Source organism: Martes martes (genome assembly GCF_963455335.1).
Source record: "Martes martes genome assembly, chromosome: 9".
Classification (NCBI taxonomy): Eukaryota; Metazoa; Chordata; class Mammalia; order Carnivora; family Mustelidae; genus Martes; species Martes martes.
The window spans coordinates 37,364,887-37,389,078 of NC_137896.1; the positions used below are offsets into that span (position 1 = coordinate 37,364,887).

At 43.8% G+C, this 24,192-nt stretch overlaps 1 protein-coding gene across 2 annotated transcripts in view; it reads left to right on the plus strand.

The window, feature by feature from the left end:
• The first annotated feature begins 1,269 nt into the window (after positions 1 to 1,269).
• Positions 1,270 to 24,192, plus strand: part of ISM1 (isthmin 1) — a 73,785-nt gene continuing 50,862 nt past the window's right edge. Inside the window, exon 1 of one of the 2 annotated variants that reach the window (XM_080813383.1) lies at positions 1,270 to 1,435. In XM_080813383.1, the coding sequence (XP_080669509.1) occupies positions 1,298 to 1,435 (138 nt within the window). In that variant the 5' untranslated portion in view covers positions 1,270 to 1,297. Of the gene's footprint in view, positions 1,436 to 1,566; positions 1,673 to 24,192 lie in introns of those variants that run through there. The other variant, XM_080813384.1, reaches the window with a different exon arrangement.

A 24,192-nucleotide genomic window follows, 5' to 3' on the forward strand; every position in this document is an offset into this window, starting at 1 on the left:
CCCTAGGTCCCCTCCGGGAGCAGCGCCTCCGGGATGAGCCCCTCGACGCGCGACTGCCTGAGCTGAGATTGACCCCTAGTGCCCCAACTACGTCCTGCGCGCCTGAGACGCGGGATCCCGGCTCCAGAAGCTTCCAGCTGAGCCACCTGTGCGCTCGACCGGACCCACACCCACGCCTCACTTCCCAAGCTCTACCCGGCGCCGCGGGCGCATCAACAGAGCTGCTCAGGGAGTTGCGGCCCCCAGTCCAGGACCAAGTGTCAAGACCCTTCTGGAACGACACTTTATTATTCCCCTCGTACACACGCACGGCAGGTTCGGCAAGGGGCGCACAGTGGCAGACACCTGGCTTGTCCTTCACCCTCTCGGTTCTCCATCACAACTCCTAACTCCACTTTGTCAATAAAGATTTCCAAACTCGCTCAGGCACCCCACCCACCCACAGCCCCGAGCCTCAGTACGCACAAGGTCTGCCCTCGCCCGCTACAGCGACCTCGGCAGCAGTGCGCGCACTTGGCGCAGCCCGGCAGGCGGACGCCGACCCCGGAGGGGTGCCCGGGTCACCTCCAAACAGTGACAGCCCCTGTGCACGCGGGGCCCCCATCTGGAGTCGGCTCACCCTAGGACTCCGCGGCTGGGCGGCGCGGCCCGCGCGGCCCGAAGGAGCGCGGGGAGGAGGGGAGGTGGCTCGTCGGGTGAGTGGCTCCGGGCGGCAAGGGCGGGGGAGCCAAGCGTGGAGGTAACTCCGGGCCGCCACTGAAGCCCTCCTCCTCATTCTCCTCCTCCTCCTCCTTCTCCTCCTCCTCCTCCTCCCCGCGCTCCTCTGGCGGCCGCTCCCGCTCCAGCTGCGGCGCCGCGGCCACATCTGGGGCGCCCATGTGCGCTCGGGGGCTCGGCTGCACCCGCCCCGCCGCCGCCCCCGCTGCCCCCACTGCCCCCTGCCCGCAGGGTGGTCCCCGGCCCGGCCCGGGTCCCGGGCTACCCCCCGTCCCCGCCGCCGCCGCCGCCGGGGAGCGCCGGGGTTTGCTCCGCAGCCGGCTTGGACGCCCCCAGCCCCGCGGTGGCTCCGCCGTGGTGCGGCGGCGGCGGCGGTGGCGGTGGCTCCTGCTCCCCCGGCCCGGCGCGCCCCGCTGAGCCCAGCGCCAGCCCCGCGGGCCCGGGGAGCGGGGCCCCGGCAGGGGCCGAGGCGGGAGCCGCGCTGCCGGGCTCCCGGGCTCCAACTCCTCCTCCCCCGGCGCCGCCGCCACCGCCACCGCCGCCCGCCGCGCCGGGTCCTAAAGCCGCGCGCCTCAAGAGGATGGTGCGCCTGGCGGCGGAGCTGCTGCTGCTGCTGGGGCTGCTGCTGCTCACGCTGCACATCACCGTGCTGCGCGGTTCGGGAGCCGCCGACGGGCCGGACGCAGCCGCGGGCAACGCCAGCCGGACCCAGCTGCAGGTGAGTGCGCCGCCAGAGAGGGGCGCCCGTGGCTGCGGGGCCCCGGGTGGCGGGGTGCTGAGTTAGCACCCGCTGCGTGCGTGGAGGCGGGTCCCCCGCCTCACCAAAGAGCAACTGTTTGGGCAGCAGCCGGGCGGGGGCAACCTGTCTTAGGCAGAGGCAGAGCGGGGGGTAAGTGCCTGGAGGCTGAACCCTGCGTCGAGGTCTGGCAGACGCTCTCCTTCACGTCTGTCACAGGTCGGGTACCTGGGGGGGCGAGGCTTGGGATGCGCGGAGGAGGTGTGGAGTGTGTGTGTGTTGGCCTTGGGGTGCTGCCAGTCTCTGCTTGCCCTTTAGAGGCTGAATAATGTTACTCTGGGGGAGAGGGGACGACAGGGTTGGAGAGGCTTAACTAAGGGTAATATCCCCAACCTAGGTTTGAGAGGAAGAACCTCAGTGAGTCCGCCCCTTGGGAAAGTAACGCCAAAGATTAGGAAATAATTTCCCGAGGAGAATGGCCAGACACCCTCTGTCTGCCCAGGCAGTCCACGTGCCTCCCGTGTACGTCCCCAGCCTTTCAGAGGGCGCGGAGTCAAGCCACCTGTCGTGCTTGGGGCCCGGGTCACCTGGGGCTTTTAAACGTCTAGTAAAGCCTTCCAGCGGTCTGCTCCTGTTGAGGGTCGCTTTAGGAACGGGATCCTGATGATCCGTTCAGCTCCAGGGAGGGGCGGCGGTGGAGGAGGTGGGGGTCGCCTTTAGGGAGGGGATAACGGGCTTCAGACACAAGGTCAATTATCGCTTCCCAATGAAGGATTGCTCAGGTAGGAATTTCCTGCCTCTGTCTTGGAAGACGCTTTTCCTTGAGTCTAAGGGTGTTCGCAGCTGTCAACTTGGAGCATGGGTAGAAGTCAAAAAGGATTTTCCCAGGAAGCAGTGGGAATTTTCTGACTCCTAAAATCTCTTCCTCAAACCAGCCTCTCTAAAACTCTTTACTCGGCAATGTTCAGATAAGTGTTATTCATTGTTCCCAAGGGGCTTTACAATCATTGCCCCCAACTAATTCCTTTTTTTTTTACATTCTGTGTAATTTTTGTGAAAAGTTCTATTAAAGAGAGAATTCACTTAAATAGTTCCATAGTGCTTACTGTGTGCCACTGCATTAAGCGCTTTACAGAATTTCATTGATTTAATGAAGTTCTATACTGTTAATATATCCCCTTTACAGATGCAAAAACTGAGGCACAGAAGAGCTTGGGAAACTTGCCAACATTCATACATTCCAAACTCTTGATTAATTATACCAAGTTTTCTCTCTGCCAGGGTGTCATAGACTAAAGCAAGGTGATCCTTGCACACAAATGCCAAACCAGGAGTGGAAAAATATACACCCCAGATCTTGCAGTTCTTTTAAATTTGGGACATTTCTGAAAATGTCAATTCCCGTGGGCCAACAGGTACAATGACAGACTGATAGGATTCCTCTGGGGAAACTGAAGAGAAGAGACTCCCATTCTTTAGACTATGGTACATCTAGCAGTCTAACACTGTAGACATCATTCTTAATATCTTCAAGATTTCTGGAAGTCATATTTTATACACGATGCTTTCTTTCCTCATGGGCTCATGAAAAGCTGTAAAAATGGTATTCTTTGGAAAAGTAAATTTGGCAGATTTCTTTATGAGGTGTTTGCTATCATTAGAATAACCTGGGGTTGGCCTTTTCTGCCTGAACAGTAAGGTAATGAGAGAAGCAGCTGGTGGAAGTGGTAACTGCAAAGGGGAAGTGGATTAAATTCTCAAAGGGGCCTTTGGCTGAAGAACTTCCCCAAGAGGGCAAAAGAAATGGGGGATCTAGAAGGAGTAATGGTCCTAGGAATATCTGGGGTCCCAAGGAGCTGCTAATCCCCCAGTTTCAGCTTATCTTGTAATAGTGTTTGGTTATTTGGTTTACTCTATGCACTGATCCAGGCAGAATGATGAGTTTAACAGTTTGATTCATAACTTTATTCTCTTTTGTAATTTGTTATTATAAAAGTTTTATATTCTTCCTGACTAAAGTTATTTCTTTGGCTCTCCAAAGATACTACGATTCAAATGGAGAAAGAGAATATGTTCCACCAAGTGAGAAGGTCTGCAAAAGACATTTATTAGTATGTTGTTTTCAGCCCCGGAAACACAATTCACTACTAGCAGGTGCATTTAAAAACCAAACTGGGGACACTATATTCTTCCTGTTTATTGGGCATTTTTAACCTATCTTATGTTCCATTTAAGTTTGTTGGCTCTGAGATATTTTATTTAATTTTAATTTTATTTTATTTTGGCTCTGTGATATTTTAAGTTGCTAAACTCATTCTTTGTAACCTGGAAGTTAACCAGTCCTTATACTACCTTATTTTTTTGTTATTACCGCTTAAAATATTCTAAAATACAAGGTTGCAGTTAGAAATGCACAATGGTTGGTTTATTTACTCAACAGTGGGGTATTTGGGATCTTTTAAAAAAAGAGATACTCCCTTATTTAAGATCTGGTGGTTTGGACATATCAAGGACACCCAATAAAATAGTAGTAAGAATAACAACAATAATAGCTAAGATTTCTCAAGTGTCTTTTATGTGTCAGGCACTGTTCTTAACACTTTACGTGTATCAACAAAAGTCTTGTGAATCAGGCACTATCACTATCCCAGATTCAAATGAAAACATTGATGTTAGGTAACTTGTCCAAGGGTGCACAGCTAGAAGCTGCTTAACTTGTTTTTGTTACTTTATAGTGAAAAATCTTTGAAGATATTTGCATTCCAAGTTCTTAGCAAAGTCTTCATGCTGGCTGTAAGACAGAGAAAGCCTTTTAACAATTTAAATTTTCAAACACATCTTGACAGTCTTATTGTGTTAAATAGGAATATACATATTTATATATATACACATATATTGATAACATTATATATACATACCCACACATATATATAAACATGATCTAACACGATTTGGGGGGTAGTTTCAATATACTAGAGGGTACATTTTTTTTCGCTCTGTGACTATCCCCATACTGTACAGCGTACAGCGTACAGGTACACTTTTAGGAGGTGGCAGTAAAATGCTTTGAGTGTGCTATAATGTGGCTCATGAAAACAATGTCAGTCTGTGTACTGCTTTCAGTATTTTAAAATATCTTATAAGAAATTGTCCAGTTGTCTGCAACAGCTGCATAAAAGTGCACAAAAACTTTAACTTTTTTCACTTTTGAATAAAATCTTATCTCCTCATTGAAATGAGTATCTCATGTTAATCAAAAACTCGGATTAGTTCTTTCATGTCTTTAAGTGAGAATAGTAATAAAACAATTACATGTAACAAAAGCAGTCTGGAAGATACAGCATTCTAAAATATAGAATCCACAGCAATAATATTTATTATTATACCTCTTTTACTTGAAATTCAGTTGGCCGCCTCTCTACTAATCTCAGTCAGATTTAAAACTATGAATTTCTACCAATTTTAAATAATAAAGCTAGAATTTATTAAGACAATGAGATAGAAGCAAGTATTATAAACCACAAAATTGATTATTTTTATAATACCATTATGGCAAACCAAGCTCTGAAATGTAACTAAATGTAACTAAATGTCTCCTAACTACCATCTTTAAGAGCTTTCTTCCTTTATCCCTCTACTTGCCTTCAATAAAACAGCTTAGCTTCTCACTGCTTTTTTTTTAAAGATTTTATTTATTTATTTGACAGAGATCACAAGCAGGCAGAGAGGCAGGCAGAGAGAGGGGGGGAAGCAGGCTCCCTGCTGAGCAGAGAGCCTGATGCCGAGCTCTATACCAGGACCCTGGGATCAGGGCCCGAGCCGAAGGCAGAGGCTTTAACCCACTGAGGCACCCAGGCGCCCCTATACTCACTGCTTCTGATGCAAGAGGTCACCTGAGCTATTTATAGCGGTAGAAGCAAAAGGAACATTTATTTGTACTTAAAACAAGTAAGTTTCCTTGCAGTGGTTCTGTGGGATTGACAGTTTTTCTATAGCCTTTTCATAGATGAGGAAATTGAGGCCTGGAGAGATTTGTGTAACTTGCCCAAGGCCACGCAGCTGTGGTGAGCAGGGCCAGGATTCAGACCCAGGCAGGTGGATTGTGGAGCCCAAGTTCCTTTTCCAGTTCCTCAGCAGGACTCGAGCTTTGATTCAGGTCAACAAGCATTGTCTTTCTTGTTTTGTGACTTGCCTGCCTGTATTCCAACCAGGTTATTTGCTCTTATCCCTGGAATACTTTATAAACTATGGATGACTATCCCACTTAGCTATTATACATAACAAACCACCCCAACGTTTAGTGGCTAAAAATGAGCATTATTTTATTAGCTCATCAGTTTGTGTGTCAGCAACTTGCTCTGGGCTCAGCGGGGTCGTTCTTCTACTGAACTCACCCAGAATTACAGCTGTGACTATAGCCTTGTGTTGGCTAGACATGAGTTTGATAGTCCAAGATGACGTCACTCATATGTCTGATGGTTGATGCTGGCTGTCCCCTAGGCTCTCTCTCAGGTCTTTCATCTTCAAGGAAGCTAGCTTGCATGGCTTTACATGGTGGTCTTAGAGCTGCAAGAAAGTAAAGCAGAAATTAGAAGATCTCTTGATGACCTTGTGCAACTTCATCTACATTCTGTTGGCCAAACAAATCAATGGGTTAGTTTAGAGTCTAGGGGACGGGAAATAGACTCTTCTTGACTGGAAGACCAACAAAGTAACATTGTAAAGGAGCATGTGTACAGGGGTGGAAGGAATTATTGTGGCCATCTTTTGCAAAATCTTTACCATATTGATCTTTTGTCTCATAGGGTTTGTAAATGTTTAGACCTATCTTGCACTCATCTTTTAATATTGTTTCTGCTGCCTTTGACCATGTGAAAGCTTTCTGTTTTAAATGTAAGCAACTCTGGGGGCACCTGGGTGGCTCAGTGGGTTAAGCCTCTGCCTTCGGCTCAGGTCATGATCTCAGGGTCCTGGGATCGAGCCTCACATCGGGCTCTCTGCTCGGCGGGGAGCCTGCTTCTCCCTCTCTCTCTGCCTGCTCCTCTGCCTACTTGTGATTCTGTCTCTCTCTCTGTCAAATAAATAAAATAAAATATTTTTTTTAAAATAAATAAATAAATGTAAGCAACTCTGAATCACTTCCCCTATGACTTTTTGTTTTCTTGCCTTACTTAAGAAAGAGTTCCTCAAATAAAGATTGTCAAAATCTTCAAACAGATTTTGTTCTAACAGTTTTATAGTTCTTATTGTTGTTGATGCTGTTGTTGTTTAGAACTACAATCTACTTTGGTGTTATTTGTGGGTTTAAGGTCTATTTATTTATTTATTGTGGGTTTAAGGTTTAAGATAAAGATATAGCTCTGGTTTTTGTCCAAATGAATAACCACTACTTGTCCTATCATACCTAGGCTTGATTGCTATTTTGATAGGGTTTATTTCTTATTGTTATAGTTTCCAATTTGTTAGTTCTGGAATCTAGGAAAGCTATAGAAGTATATACTTAGTTTTCCTGGTGTGTGCATGAAAACTAGAAGTATCCATTTCAATAGTGGGATCATTAGAGTTTCATGGGATGAGTTGAAAATCTTCATTTTTTTTTTCACCTTAGCACTTTAAATAAGATTATGAGCTGGTTAAAATTCATTCATAAAACCCTTTTGGCCTTGGTACCTCTTTGCTTGAGATCTCTGATTAACATTCCATTTTATTCCATGGTCAGTAATCTATTCAAATAATGTAACTTTTCTTTAATCAATTTCGATAAATTACATTTCCAGAATATCATATATTTTTACATACTGATACATTAGACTTTCTCAGTATAAAGTTTGTACATAGTACAAACGTATTTTGCAAATATTTCATGACTGTATATTTTTATGCTGTACAATCTTACATCTCTTTGTAAGACCTATCAGATTAAGATTGTTAATTATATTGTGAAAACCCTCCAACTCTTGATTTATTTATTGTCTACTTATCTGCTGATTCCTCAAGAAAATTAATTTCATTTTTATCCTACTGTTGGGGATTTGTCTGTTTCTCATAATCCCATTAATTTTTGCTTTACTTGTTTAGAATCCATGATGTTGGGACATAAAATATCCTTTCTGGTGGTTATATTTTATCAAGATGAAATTCCTTATTTATCGTGTTACTGGTTTTTGTCTTGAATACCTTTTTTGTTTGATATTAACGTTACAACTCTTTTTTTTTTCCTCCTGGGATTTGTTGAGTGTCTTTTAAATATCTCCCTTATTAATAACCAATAGCTAAATTTTCTTTTTCCATGCAATACATCAATGAATTTAACTCATTTATATTTACTGTGACTATGGGTAGATATGAAGATATTTTTCCCATTTTACGTAGTATTCTCAAATTTCCATAATTTTTCTCATTTTGCCTTTTACCTTCCAATTTTCTGTGTGACCTTTGGCAAGAGAGTTAGCCTATGTCCTAATTTCCTCCTCTGAAAATTAGATATATAACTATTTCCTAGTGCTGTTGTAAAAATTAAATCACTGAATGCATGTTAAGTACTTTATTAGCATATGAACATTCAGTAAGTATTTAAATATTATTTACCATGTTCATTTTTCCTCAAGTTTTGAAAATGTTCTGTTGCTCTTACTCTTAACATTTTAACAGATTTGAATTTACATTTTTCTATCAGTGCTGAAAATCAGTCTGTATTTATAACCTAAATCCTCCCCCCCACATAAGAATCTGACATGCTTTTTCTCTTTCTATGTATCTCTCAACTTTTAATCCCATTATATGAACATTTAGTACCAATTATTCCTCTTTCTTTCTGTTTCTTTTTTCTTCCTTTCTTTCATTCTTTCTTTTTCATTATAACTGTCTTAGGAATAATTTCTTAGCAGTTTCATTTATGTTCCCAATAATTATCTAGATATAACTGTAAAATTTACTTATTTCTTTATCTGTTGTTGCTGCTACTCAAATCTCATATTTCATCTTTTATTTTGCTGGAAAACATTCTCAAAAATTTATTTTAGAGAGGTTTTATCAAACGCTAAACTCACTGAGATCCTAAATGTTTTAACATATCTTTATTTGGTTCTCATACTTAAATGTTAATTTGGTAGTTGGCTGTGTTCCATGTTGTTTTTCCTCAGAATTTTGAAGATAAAATCCCATTTTATTCATGTTTCACTCAAAAACATGATACTATGTCTTTGTAGATGACTTTTTTTTTTAACTAGAAGCTTTTAGGATTTTTCACTTTATTCATAACTTTCAGAAATGTCATCATGTTGTGTTTAGATTTAAGTCTTAAGTTAGGTAGTTCTGGTTAGCACCAGTGGCCACTTCTAATCTGAAGCTCCACGCTTCTCGTCATCTTAAGAATTCTTGTTGAGTAATTTCTTGCTTATTCACTCTTTAATCAGTTTTGTCTCACCTTTTTCTCGTAGCTTCTATAGCCTTGCCTCTTCTCTCCTTCCCCTTCTTTATCTTCTTCCCGTATCCTTTTCCCCTCCTCTTCCTCTTCACTCTCTTTTTTCTCTCTCAGCACTTTTCGTTTTTTTAATAATGAATATAATTTATATACAATAATATAAATGAGTCTTAAAAGTTCAGTTCCATTTTTGACAATTGTATATGCCCATTTAGCCACCATCAAGATTATGATATAGAATGTCTTCATCATCCCAGAAAGTCTTCTAGTGAATAATCATAGGCAAATCACTCCTGCTGAAGGCAACCAGTGTCTGACTCCTGTCATCATAGATCAGTTTGCCCGTTCTAGATCTTCATACAGATGGATACCGTGTACAGTTTTGTGTATGTATCTGGCTTTTTTTGCTCAACATAATGATTTGAGGATTCATTTGTGTCAGTGGGTGTATCAGTAGATTTCTCTAATTTATTGCCATGTGGCATTCCATTGCATAACTATATCACAATTGGTTTATCCATCCTTGGTAAACATTTGGGTTGTTTCCAATGCTTGGGATATTATTAAAAAAAAAAAAAAAACTACGTTAAAATTCTCATACAAACCCTTCTGTGAACATATGTTTTCATGTCTTTTTTTTTTTAAAGATTTTATTTATTTATTTGACAGACAGAGATCACAAGTAGGCAGAGAGGCAGGCAGAGAGAGACGAGGAAGCAGGCTCCCTGCTGAGCAGAGAGCCCGATGCGGGCTCGATCCCAGGTCCCTGAGATCATGAGCCAAAGACAGAGGCTTAACCCACTGAGCCACCCAGGCACCATGTTCCACTTTCAATTGGTTACCATTTTTTGCATGTCAACTAGAAATCATTCCTTCTTCCATAGGTGAACCCTCTCAGTTTTACACCTCTGTAATGGATTCATTTTTTTTTTAATTTCATCTGCCTTTTTTATTTCATCTGCCTTTATTTCATCCCTTTGGAGAGGGAAAGAAAGTAAATGAAAATACCTCGCCTGTCACCTTGAACTGAAACACTATAATTTTATTTCTTAATTTCATTTTCCTTTATACAAACCAGAAGAAAGTTTTATTGTTTGTGTAGTCCCTTCGTTCATTCTTTCCCAGCCATGTTCTAATAGGCATTGATCTTTGAGTCTGGGGGACACTGTTAGAAGTCATGAGAACTATCCATTCAGTAAAGAAGAGTCTATTTTGGTTTTAAAGCCTCCAAAAGAAAGAATCCCACAATCTTCCATATGTCATACAAGTATTTCATTTAACAACTTTCAGTGTTATAATATTTTCCGTCTGATGTGTCCTTTAAATCTTTTATGCTACATCTTTATTTTATGTTTGCTATTTTTACCACTATTCACTCACTTTTCAAAAAAGTGTCTCATGCAGGACTTGAAGACTATTATTTTAATAGTTTCTCTATCTTCTCCAGATTCAATTATCTGCATTGGTCTTAGTTTATAGTGTTTAATGGTTTCTGTGGTCCTCTTATTTCTCTCTCATCTTCAGACATCTTTCTTCTGCAACACTTGGCTCAGGACTTTTTGATTTTTAAAAAAAGAAATGGTGATGAAGCCTCTTTCTTCAGTGACAGCTAAGAGTGTTCCTTTGTCTGGATTCGCTTCCTAAAAGACAGAAGATTCTTCAGGGGTTGGGATAGGGGTGTCGATTTAATACCCAGGATGATACCCAGTGAGTTCAAGAAATAGCAAAGGAGTGTGCTATTAAGAAACAGATCTCATTTTGGATTTTATTTAAATCTTTTCTGCACTCCATAGAAGCTTCATAAGAAGCTGTGAACATAAAAGATAAAACTTAATTTCTTTCTTTCTGTGGCTGATGAGTCCAGAGGTTAGATGGAATACAATGCTAATAAAGTCAACATGCTAGTGCCCAGTGTTCCACTCACTGCCCACTGTGATCACTGGCTTGATCACGTAACCTTATGGCTTCTTCCCTTCTCTGCCTTCTTTCCTCTTCCCCCACCAAAGCTTCCTGGGGTCATCTCCCAAATATACTACTTGCTCTTTGTTTCAGAGTTTCCTTGTGGGAGAACCCAAACTAAACAAAACACTACTCAAGCACTGGGCCCTGGGGACGGTAGTGATGGTATAAGAAGTGTACAGGGCAGAGTTTCCATGAGGCACCTGCTGCTTCTTGCCGTCATTAACAAAGCTGAAGCCTGTTAGTCTCAGAAAGGGGCATGCTGTGGGCAGCAACAGAATCTGGCTACGCCATGCGCTCCCAGAGCAGCTGGGAGGAGGGGAATTCCAAAATGGTAGCAATGAGGAAGATCAGGGCCAGGTGAACCCTCAGACTGCTGGCGTTTAGAGAGATAACTGGTCTTTTTTCTCCTGAGAGCCTGATTCCCTGCTTGGTTGCAATTGTAGGTAGGAGGATAAGCAGTGACAGAAAGTCCTCAAAGGTGCACAAGATTGTCATCTAATGCCTAAAAAAGGCAGATGCCAGGGCCTTGATAAATGCAGCTGCTCATCAACTCCCCAAGTGCCGACCAGCATGCATCCCTGAAAAGTTGTTTCTGTAAACTGAGTAGAAGTAAAAACAGTAGGTTAACTACTCCTTCTTCCTGTTGGCCTGACCTGCGCACATTTGAGTAAACCAAGTCAACTTGCATAGAGCCCTGTCTGTGACTGATATACCTCTGTAAGAGAGCGACGTCTCCCGACCCCCTGGCAGGGACTGTGCTGTGGGGCCGACAGAATAGGAGAGTTTCTGTTTTCATGTTTGGGGACCCGGGCTGCCAGACTCACAGTTTGCGGCACCCTAACCCCCAGATGTTCACATAAGTGACCTGGAACAAGGAAAGCAGACTGTGAAGGCAATAGGCCACTTCTGCCCAGACACCACATCTCTATTTTCAAAAATAACAAGATATGGCCAGAATCTATATGAAGGATCCAGGGAAGCTGGAAATGATGTCATAGGCCACCCAGGTGTTAACTTACTCCCACGGGCATCTAGATAAAATGTTCATGCCAGTGCCAATGAAACAAATGAAAAACATGCCTTGGCTCCCAACTACCTCTCAGAGATAGGGATGGGGAGAAAATGGGGGGGGGGGAATGGGGAGGAATGGCAACTGTATTATTATTTTTTTAAAATACAGCTTTATTGAGGTGTAATAGATGTACAGTGAACCATGCATATTTAAAGGGAACAATCCGATGAGTTTTGACACCTGTGAAACCATCAAGATGATGAGTAAGTCTATCATCTCCAAGAGTTTCTTTGTGCTCCTTTGTGAGTCCTCCCTAATTCTCCAGCAGTCTCCAGACCACTGAGCTGCCTTCTGTCACCAGAGATTGGTTTTTACATTTCCTAGATTTTTATATAAGTAGAATCATACAGGATGTACAATACAGCAAGCTTCTTTGCTTACCAAAATGATTTTGAGACTCATCCATGTTGTTTTATGCAAAAGCATTTAATCCTTTTTATTGCCAATTAGTATTCCACTGTACGCATACAATAGGCTTATCCATTCATTCATTGAAGCACATTTAGGCTGTTTCCAATCTGGGCCTATTAAAGTAAAGGTGCTATGAATATTCAGGTATAAGTCTTTGCATGAACATACGCTTTCATTTCTCCTGTGAATACTTAGGAGCCAAATGGCTCGGTCACATGGTAGGTGTATCTTTAGCTCAATTAGGAAATTGTAGCAATCTTTTTAAGGCACTCACATAACAGGTTTAGGATCTGTAACAATCCAGAGACACCACTGGAAACCTTCAGAATATTTGGAAAATCTCAGAATGAGATCTTCCTGTAGTTAAAACATTTGTAGATTGTGATCTACAATATACAGTTGAGGCTTAAGCAATGCAGGGGTTAGGGACATCCACCCCCCTCTCCACACAGTTGTATCACTTTTGACTCCCCAGAAACTTAACTACCAATAGCCTGCTGTTGACCAGAAGCCTTACTGCTAACATAAACAGTTGATTAACACATGTTTTGTCTGTTATACATACTGTATACTGTATCCTTAAAATCAAGTAAGCTAGAGAAAAGAAATGTCATTAAGAAAATCTTAAGGAAATGAAAATACATTTATAGCATCATACTGTATTTATCAATGAAATCAAGAAAAATCTATGTTAAGTGGACCCATGCAGTTCGGACCCCAGTTGTTCAAGAGTCAGCTACATGATGAAAGTTGAAGAAAGGAGAGCAGATATTGTCTCCTTGGAGAGAACTCTTCTATTTTTCCAGGATGCCCAAAGGACAAAAATTTCACAGGGCTCAATTCTCCAGGTAATGGTGGTAGAAAGAAGAGTTAGGTACTGGAAAAACAAACAAACAAACAAAAAAAACAAAAACAAAAAAACAGGTTGCAGAGATGTCCCAGCAGAAGACTTGGCTTCCTCTGTAAGCTGCTGTCCATTGCGCCCTTTATCTTCCTGTCCCCGTGCCCTCCCTGACTAGAAATTAAGAAAACCAGAAATAGATTTTCTATCTCTTGCCTGGGGACTCAATTACATTGTGACTTGGAAATCTGGTATTGGTTATGAGCCCCAAATGAATTGGAAGCCAGTTTTATTGCTGGGAACCTTCAAATTCCAGGAAGTAGAAAGGGCAAAAAGTAAAAAAGGGGAGATCTCATTAGGAGATTCTAATCCCTAACCCATGAAGCGGGCTGAAGGAAATGTTAACATGAGCTGGCCTCCTGGCTACGCTAGACGTTAGGAGAGAGGGCTCAGGGTTAGAACCACTTAGAATGCTCACTGGAGGGCAGGGACTGGCCTCCCTCACCCATCCGCTGCCCTGATGTTCACCAGGCACAGCTGTGGCTCAGAGACACAGAGCAGAGGCTCAGGATGACTGCTCTGCCTTTGCACCCAGAGTGGTAGAACAGCTGTGGGATCTCCTGGGATCTCCTCAGGGAACTAAGAATCTCAGCCCCCACCCAGAACAACAGAGTTAGGACCTCCATTTTAATAAGGGCCCCATGCTAATCATATACACAGCACAGTTTAAGAAGTACCATTTTTTAAAAAGGATTTTATTTATTTATTTGGCAGACAGAGATCACAAGTAGGCAGAGAGGCAGGCAGAGAGAGAGAGGAGGAAGCAGGCTCTCCATGGAACAGAGAGCCTGATGTGGGGCTCGATCTCCGGACCCTGGGATCGTGACCTGAGCCGAAGGCAGAGGCTTTAACCCACTGAGCCACCCAGGTGCCCCAGAAGCACCATTTTAGATGCTTATCTTGCAAACTGCAAGTCCCAGAAAACACTGAATACAGGTCAGGCATTATTCAGCTCTTGCCCAATTATGTTGCACAACAGAGGACCCCCCAAACTCAGTGGCTGCGACAGTAAGCATGTAGTCTCATGTTCACGGCCCTGCAGGTTGTCTGGGGTTCAGTAGATCGAGGCAGGCTAGGAGCCAAGCTGTGGACTGGGTCTGGGTGTCTTCCACGTGTCTCCCATACTCCTACAACCAGCCGCCTACCTGCCACTGTCCTCTCATGATGATGAAGACGCTTGGTAAGGCAGAGGCGACAAGCACGCTTCAGCCTTTGCTGGGGCCACACCATTCCTTCAGCACAAACTCATCACCAAGCCCGACAGAGTGACCCAAGTCACGGGCTTTGGATGTGTTTCAGGTCCACTTCTGCTTTTCACTAACACGCGTATCCATAGGCAGAAGTTGTGCACTTCCCCGTGCCTCCGTATCCTGTTCAGTAAAATGGGATAATAGTAATAGCTCCATCACTAGGACCTTGTCATGTTGCACGGACCATGCTTGATGTCCCAGAATGGTTTAACTCATGCGTATTGGTATGATAGAGCTGTGTGATTTGGGGCAAGTCGCTTTAGTTCTCTGCATTTCATTTGCTTTATCGACGAATAGACATCCTCATGGGATCATTCTAACATCTGGACTTCCTCTTCAGGACAGGTGATGTTGATAGAAAAGCTAACAGGAAGCCTTTCCTCTGTGCCGGGCACCGCCATCAAGACCATGTCTTTACCCCTTCAGATCGCAAAGTGGCCCGATGGGGACTATTTCTATTTTGCCAAGGAAGAAACGGAGGCAAAGCATTGTGAGGAAATCGAGGTGTGACATCTGATTGCTCAGAGTGCCTCCTGAGGAGGGCGAGGTGGCACAGAACTGAGGCAGTCCAGGCCGCTTCCATGTGGCCGACACATTCTGCCTCATGCCAGTCAGTGATGCCTCTGGAAAGGCGATTCTTGGCTTCTTCTCCCATGTGGGAGCAGGAAAGGAAAGCAAGAGCAGGGACGGCTTGAGAGGAGAGACTGGGAAAGCAGCTGGCCTCCTGCTTCAACGGAGGCCCCCTCCCCACCCGACCCACCACGCGGCCACGTCCCGAAGCAGATGCCGGAGGGATGTGATGAGCATTTCCAGTGGGACCCAGCCATCAGCTAGGGCTGTGTGCGTGGAGCAGCTCAGCCTGGCTCTGGGCCAGCCTCGGGCCCGGAGGATCCGCCTCTGAGAAATTAGAACTGGAAGAGGCTGTGGATTTCTGTCAGCACAGGATTCCGCCCACCAAAGGTTGTTTCTGAGTCAAGCAAGGCACGTCCACCTCTTTCTGCCTTCCTTCTGAATGCCCTCCCTTGTGCAGTCTCATTGCTTAAAAATCGTGGGCTCCGTGGTAGGGATGGAACCGTGCCCACAAATATGTTCTTCATCACTCACAGAGCCTTAACCATTTAAGCCTGCAACCACTTCCCTGAAGGAGGGACACCCTTTCCTACCTTCCTTTCCCAGACATAACAAGAGAAACGGGATGTGCCTGGAGGACAGAAGTTCCGCAGGCTCCGTGAGCTATATATTCTGCTTTTTAGTGATTGTGGCTGGCCAGAAGAATTTCTTCCTTGCAACTAATCCAGTTTTCCCTCTCTTCAGTGTGTCACAAATTCCGTTTCCTCAAGGTCTTCTGAAAAACAAGTAGTCAGTTTTTAAAATGTTTCCCATAGTTGACAGTAGTATCAGATTCCCTTTTTTAGCTATGGTATTACATTGTTAATATCTAATCAGCTTGTGGACCACTCTGGTTCCAGATCTTTTTCGGTTGTTTCTCGCAAGCCCCTTACTGCCCTGAATTCCCAGTATATTTTATCCTCTGTTTTGTTTTGGTTTTGGTAGGCTGTTTCTCATACTTCCAGTATGTTCTGCAGTGACCTCTTTCTTCTCCCTTTGCACCCCAAATGTTGAATTAGGGTAAGTCTCCTTTCAACTATCTTAATAGTTTATTAATTTGTTGATCATCACAGAATTGAACATTGGGTATACAGCTTCATGGTAAAAAACACATGACTACTGAAAATACGAAATCACTATAATATGAAAACACTATACTGTTCCACCAGAAAGACTAAAAGGAAATAAACAAACAACTGAAGACACCAAATGTTGGCAAGAATGGGGAGCATCTATAGGGAATGTGAACTGATACGAACACTTTGGAAAATTGGTTTTCCAAACTACTGAACTAATATGTATGTACTCCCTGGCCCACTTGTCCTAACCTGGATATATACCCCCACAGAAATGTATTCATCCGTGCTCTCAAAGATCGGAGAAAGAATCCTCAGAGCAGCACTATTTATTTTTTTTTTTAAGATTTATTTATTTATTTGAGAGAGAGAAAGAGAGAGCACAAGTTGGATGAAGGGCAGAGGGAGAAGCAGACCCCCGGCGAGCAGGGAGCCTGACACGGGGCTCGATCCCAGGACCCTGAGATCATGACCTAAGCTAAAGGCAAGACGCTTAACCGACTTGAGCCACGCAGGTGTCCCAAGAGCAGTACTATTTAAACAGCTCCAAACTGGAACCAGCGAAATGCCCATCATCAGTAGAGCAGATCATCAGTAAGCGCACACACTGAGAGTGCACAAACAAGAACTATTCAGAAGCCGTACAGCTTCACACACGGAATGCTGACTCAAAGAAGCCCGGCACAGAGAGTGCTGGCTGATGCTGTTTATGGAAAACAACCAGGAAACACAAATCTGTGCTGGTAGAAGAGAGGACCCTGGTTGCCTTGATCAAGGAAATGACTAGAAGGGAGCACCAGGGGCAGTCTGGGTGCTGCTAATGTTCTGTTTCATGATGTGAGTGCTGTTTACACAGACCCATTCGGTTTATGAAATCTCACAGAGCTCTATCGTTATCTGCGTGCATTTTTCTCTATGTGTATCATACGTCAGTGAAAAATACAGTGAAGAATGCAACAGGCAGGATGGACAGTACCGAAGAGATGGCCATTTTTCAATGGGAAGGGCAGCCCACAAGCCCCAGTGCTCACTCCCTGTGTTCCCTGATGGGCCATACCCTGCAGACTGGTCTCCAAATTTTAATGAGTGTGGATGCATTTCGGTGTTATGGGGATCCTCTCCTGCTTCCATGGCCCCATGCTATTGTTAGGACATCAAAGACCAACTGCTGGCTAAGATACAGTCCATATGAAAAGAATGACCAGCAAATTTACTGCTTGACTTCATTCCCTTTAAAAGGAACTGGCCCCGTGGTCCTCTTTCAAAGCTCAATTGTGGACATATATCTTCTTTATAGGACACTGTGTACAATAAAGAGAAGCAATAACTTAAAATTTTAGAAAAAGAGTACCTTTGAGAGCCCTGTGAGATGAACATTCCATCACTGTGGTTACGTGTGCCCAAACACTCCTAAAAGTCTAGCCATGGGTCTGACAGCCTTCTATTCAATGTGGTGACTTTTTTTGACTAATTGAGTTATATTTTTATGCTTCAGCCCTTTTCCTAGGCTCTGCAAGGTCTTGGGAAAGTCCTTAATGAGGGGTGATCAACTTTGAACCAGAAGGCCACCTCACCGAAATCAGGCAAAATGGCAAAGTCCATATCCCATTACTCATTAACTTATTTGAAGTTGCCCTTTGTGGAGTACACATTTGTTTAAGGACTGAGACCAAAATAAGCCTGGATCGGTTCTGTGCAGTCCTCCAGGACCCACATGGACAGCATTCCTTCACGCAGCCCTAAGTGTGGAAATCCCAGGGAGTTAATAGCATCTACAGATACTAGAACTGAGTCAGAAAAGAACAGAGTTGTTCTTATGACTACGAGAACCTTTCTAAGAGGGAAAACGGTTCTCCAGTATGCAAGTAAAATTACTTACAATGTACAGGATGTCTTTGGCGTTACTTGGGGTCTGAGTCCAGTGGTGGAGGAAGAGGGTTCTGTAGTCACAATTGCCAGCTCGCTCAAAACCAAGCAATCCAGAATGATCCTTTCAATCTGTGATCACTTATTACAGCAGTGAAACTGTCCAGAAGGGATAAAACATTTTCAGGAGTGGCCAAGTGCCCCTGGCTCGAGGCTTCCACTTCTGTTTAATGCATTACTCTTGAAAAGCTTCAGCAGGCCACACTTGGCTGGAAAAAAGCTAACTCCTGAGTAGGTCCTTTCTTTCTGCTCCGCTCACTGGCATCCTTCAGGAAGACACACTGACCGTGTGAAACGGCTGCAGTTTTCCCAGGGAGATTTTGAGGCAAATCAATTCATAAGACACCTATGAAATGAGGTAAATCTCACCTGAAATAAGAATAAACATCAGAGGGAAGGAACTGGAAATATTCGGAAAGGCCACAGCATCCCTAAGGAGAGTGACTCTAACTGTTGAGCCGCAGGTGGAAATAATGAGAGCCATGCTTTTCGGAAGGCACCTGTGACCTTTCTGTTCCGAGTTCTTGCCACCGGCCTTGTCACCCTGAAGTACAGTCCAGTGTGGTGCCCGTGGCCCACGATGCCTCTCCCACTGCTTTTTCTCCGAGGCCTGGACCCATGCAAAGCTCTGGGATAACCCAAAAATGAACATCAGTGTCCTTGGCCCTAATGTGTTCATAAACGGGGAAAGGAGGGAAGAAGAAAAGGGAAGAGGGCCTGACTAGATCCAGAGAACTCAAGTACAGAAAGATATGGCACCAAATAAGCCAAGAACTGTGTGTCGTGGAGCCAAGAAGAGCACCGTTCCCACCTTCCTAAAGTGAATGAAGGACGAGGATGCAAACACAGGGAAAACTAAGAGACAGAATCACAGCTTTAAAGAGCTACCCTCTAATCAAGGAGCCTGCCTGCGGCTCTTCTCTGGGTCTCTGAATGCTTGTTGCTCCAAGATAGCTCAAGCCATTAACTCAATTTGCTTTACTTTGAAGGCTCCTGTATGTGTCTACTACTCTCAGGGTTGGGGTTCTTCCTGCCACTAAGGTTACAGTGGAAGTGGAAGTACCATGGAAATTTGCCAGAGATGGAGCTTGCCCAAGTGACCGGGGCTGTCTGTTGGCCACATAGACTCCCTTTAAAAGAAAAACTCAGCACCCACAAAATCCCAAGTGTTCAGCCTGGAGCAACATCAGGGAGCCATCTGTGGGCTCCCCTTGAGATTCAAGGAAAGGTGGATGCTGGCAGGAGAATTGCTCTGGCTATGCCCCCAGAACATTCTGTGCCTTGGTTCTAACAATCTAAGTGAAGTGCTTTTAGTGCTGCAAGATCCATGGGCAAATGACTGGTGCTTGCATATGCACCCAGTGCAGGCAAGGTCCCTGCCCTTCTTCCAAGCTCTGTGCCACACACCACACACACACACACACACACACACACACACACACACACACGCACACCCCCCAACCAAGATGAGGCACTCTGCTTAGAAGGTGGGTCACAGGCTTTCACCAAACCCTAGAATTTTGTTGTTGGCAAGACACCTGGAAAACTGAGTCCCAACTTCTCATTTCTTGCATGAGGAATCCCAAACCCAGAGAAATGGAAGAACTCCCTCAAGACCAGACTGCTCATTCTAGGTTGGCTGACTCCCAAGCCAGTCCTCTTTTGTGAAGCCACACAGCCTCCCATTCCTGGACATCCTTAACATGGTTTTGTTTTACTGGAGAGAATTGGAGCAAATGCACATCTAAAATGCCCAGGCTCTGATAGTACAGTTACTTTTCGGTTGTAATGAGAACTGAAAGGAAATTAAATAACCATGAATTATGGCTGTTTTATTTCAGAGACCAGGTTGCAGTCAGGTAAAGGACATGATGTACATATAAGTATAGAGCATGGCCCAACTATATAGTAAGCATTCCATGGTTCCATTCATTTATTTAACACTTACACACTCATTTATTTAACACTTACATATTGCCTATTATGTGCAGGCACTGTGCTAGATGCTGGAGATTCAATAGAGTACAAGCTTCTGCTCTGGAAAGGGATATTTCAAATAATTAATTCATAAGTAAAGTAATTATTATGGATTATAATGGACATGGACAGGAAGCAAAGATAGGGAATACCTCGGTATGGCCAGGGAAGGACTTGCTGGAAAAGTGGCACTGAAGACTGGACCTGAAGAATAAGACAGGGCCATCTTCGCAAAAACTAGTTGGAGAGAGCCATTCAGATAAATGTAATCATGAGTACCAAAGCCTTGAGGTGGGAAACTTTGGCTTGACTAAGGGATAGAAAAGAGACTGGAGAAAAGGAGTGAGTATAATGGAGAAAGTGGTTTGAGAACTTGCAGAAGAGGGTGGAGCCTTCTAGGTCATGATAAAGGGTGTAGCTGTTCTTCTGAGATCAGCAAGGAAGGAACCATTAAAGAGATTTTGGGTGATGGCTCTGCCTGGTTTGTGGAGAATGGGCTGGAGGGGTGCAAACATGTTAGGAGGTTCTATAATAAAATAATCCAGCAGGAGAAGAAGAAACATAGACCAGAGTGGGGAGGAGTGGATGGGTGCAAGACACCATGCAGACACAGAGCCAAGAGGACGGGCTGATGGATCATATTTCAGAGTGGAAAAATTGACAAGTCAGAGATAACTTCCAGTTTTATGGGGGGGGGCGGCATACATATCAGTGGATCTATATTGGACATTTTGAGATGCCTGTGGGACATCCAAGTGAAGATTTTGAGCAGGGAAGTGGTTAAATGCACTGGGAACTGAGACTAAGATGTCATGACCAAAGTGGTAGAAGGAGAACCAAGGGTTATGTCATGGACACCAAGGGAGGAGACTACCTTAAGGCAAGAGTCCTTTTGAATGTTTCTGTGAGAGCAAAGAAGATGAAGACAGAGAAATGCCCATTCAACTGGGCAGCATGGCCATTGCTGAAAGTCTTGATGAGAGCAGTTTAAGAGGCATTATGGGAACAGATGACAACCTCTACTGGGTAAAGTAACAAACAGAAAGTGAAGAAGTAAGTCTTAGAGAAACTTTGATATGAAGGGGAAACATGTGGACAAGGGGTTGAGGGCGAGTATTTGGTTCATTTGTTTTGAGATCAGAGGTACCATGGTGTCACTGATGCTGAGACCAAGCCAATAGAAAGGAGAAAATTAACAATGACAGATTGAGAGGGGAGAGCTGAGAGGTAAATTGATCAAGAAAGCAAGAATACATGTGTGGAAATTGGCCTTTGATAGAAGCAGGGATGACCATTCCATGGAAGAGTTGAGAAGGAGGAGGAGCTATGCAGATGGGAGTGTAGATCTAGGGTGAGAATACAAAAGTCAACCATACAACTGTCATGAAGAATTAACCATGGATGGCTCCTCTTCCTTCAATGCAATATGCAGTGAGGACAATGAGGAAGGTTAGGGGATTTGGATGGAGCAGATACGAAATAATCGTCTTGGATGCCAGAGAAGACAAAGATTGTGAGGGAAGGGCCATTGGTTTTGGAACAGTGCTGAGTACTTATTTGAGGTTTAAGAACATGGAAAACAGAGTAGGTTTTCAAGTTGGGCTATTTTATTTTTCACATTGTCCATCTGCTTGGCTACTAACATAGACAAGTTGGATCATTGGGTTGAATCAGAACGAAGTTTTGCCGGTGAAATGATCATAGGGAGAGAAGGAGGCAAGGAGTGTTGAGGGGAGTTACAAAGAAATGGTTATACGAAGGAACATGTGCTAAATAAGAAGGAAAATAAAAGAGAAAGCTGCAGGGTGGTGAGATAATGGTAGAGGACCAGAGATCTCAGTGAGTTAAAATCTAGGGAAACGAGCTAATAGGACAGGAAGCATCTTTGTGTAGATTTGCTGACAGAAGGTCTAGGGCAGAGGGGAGCTGAGATGCAGTAGAGGAAAGTATTAATGGTGAGAAGTCAAGGAGCTGGGACGGCCATCTACATAGATGTTGAAATTACCAAATAGGATGACAGACAAGATTGGTGAAGAAGACTGAGCCGGAAGTTTACATTTTCAACAAATGAAGAATTATTAGAGGCTCCACATAGCAACTGGGATAGCCATCATCCTGAAATGCTTATGCATTTTTGGTTTTGTTTTTTTCAGAAAGAAGGGGAAGAAATGGTTAGGAAGCAGCTATGGGGACCGTGAAGACCTAGGAGAAGGTTGAAGGAATAGTCAGAGAAGAAGTTGAAAATGAGAAGAGATGGTTTATCATAGAATGAAAGTCCTAGAAGGAGGGCTTGGAAGGGTGGCAGGGTCAGGTTAAGTCCATTTAAGAGATATTCAAAGCAGTGTGGGATGGAAAGCCTATGGTCATGGACAACCTCTCAATGGCAGCTAGAGAAACCATCATGGGAATGGTTTTGAGCTTCTCTTACTGGAGGTGACACTTTTCTCAATGGTGGCCTCTGGGCTCTTGTTCCTCTGATTAGTTTGATGTAAGGGCATCAGAGGAGGAATAGAAGTTACTTTTGCTTCCAGGACTCTCAGTATCCACTTCTGGGTACCACACTTGAGCCTATGCTCTCAGCTTTTTGTCTTCTTCCTGCCTCACCTTTAGCTGTGTCTCATTGCATGACTGACAACCGACCATTAATTACCATGAAACCCATCACTTCACAGAATGCAAGACATGTAGTCAAGAAAAAACTGAGTCCTTCCCCAGCACCAAAAACCTAAGGAAGAAATTATGGATGCCCCCAGTTTCAAGCCATATTCATCACCTCTAAGAATCTCTTTGCACCATGAATATGTATCTGGCTACCAATCAGCAAAACATAGTTTGGGTAGAAGTTGCTATAACCCATTGATTAGGAATACAGGACTTAGAATTCACAGTATTTCTGCAGTTAGCGTAGCAGGTACTGTTTCCCTGGAATAGATGTTTGAAGGGAAGATGGACTTACTTTCTCTATTATCCAGATGATGTGTTTCCTTTAGTGGAATGGAGATAAGCCTCAGTGCTCATGATATTTGCAGAAGGGAATGTTCATCTGTTACCCAGCTGCAATGGAGAAGGTGCTGACCCACCTGCAGGGGAGAGAAAGAGAGAGCCCATTAGTAGTTAAGAAAGGTCACAGCCATGGACAAACCCACACTGCATGCTGTCTTCCCCTTCACTCACAGACAGGCAAGGTAAACTCACACAGAAAAATATGCCTCAATCTTGTACTAAATGCAGAACTCATGGTTTTTTTGTTTGTTTGTTTGTTTTGTTTTTTGGGGGTGTTTTGTTTTGTTTTGTTTTGTTTTGTTTTGTTTTGTTTTGTTTTGAATGAAAAGTGTACATGAACAGGAGAACTGACTCAGAACAGCTCATCTAGAACCAATTTGCAGGTAGCAGTCCCTCACCACTGTGATGACCACAGATCTCACCAAGGTGTCAAGCTCAAGTACTGAGTCTCTGTTTCCCACTACTGTGGAAGATGTCATTATGGGGTGGGGGGGCATACAGCCTTAACTAATAAAAACAGAGTGTGGTTACTTGTTTGTACATTTTATGTCCTTATGTCCTGCAAGCTTTGTGGTAAGGCGGTTTTATAATATGTTTTTCTCACAAGAACACCAGTGAAAAGAATTTAATTACAAGTAATCACATTTCATAAACACACACACACACACACACACACACACACATTTAAAAGGTCTAACATGGAAGTTTATTACATAGTTCACAAGCATGATATTAGCTTTGCTAGATACTACTGTAATTCAAACATAAGCGAGGGAATAATTCGGTTTCTTAAAATCCCTTGGCCAAGTTTTTTGTGAACTATCATTTGAGTATTTTGGTGGCACTAATGCATTTGTGGGGTGACCACCTTTTATATTGAGAGAATAATTTCCCCTTCCCGGGCTCCTAAAAACAAACTACGAGCGCAAAATCAAAAGACGGCAAAAGGAAAGGTGTGTTTCACCTAAATGTCAGATTTAGAAGCATCTGCCTTGCCTGGAGTGTATGGCATTAATTTCCTGCCCGTTTTTCTATTGGAATGCCCCCCTGAGTTGCTTGAAATTGAAAATCAAGTCATGTTTCTTTAATCAGCTCTAGGAAACAGTGAAAGAAGGGGGTGGTGGAGAGG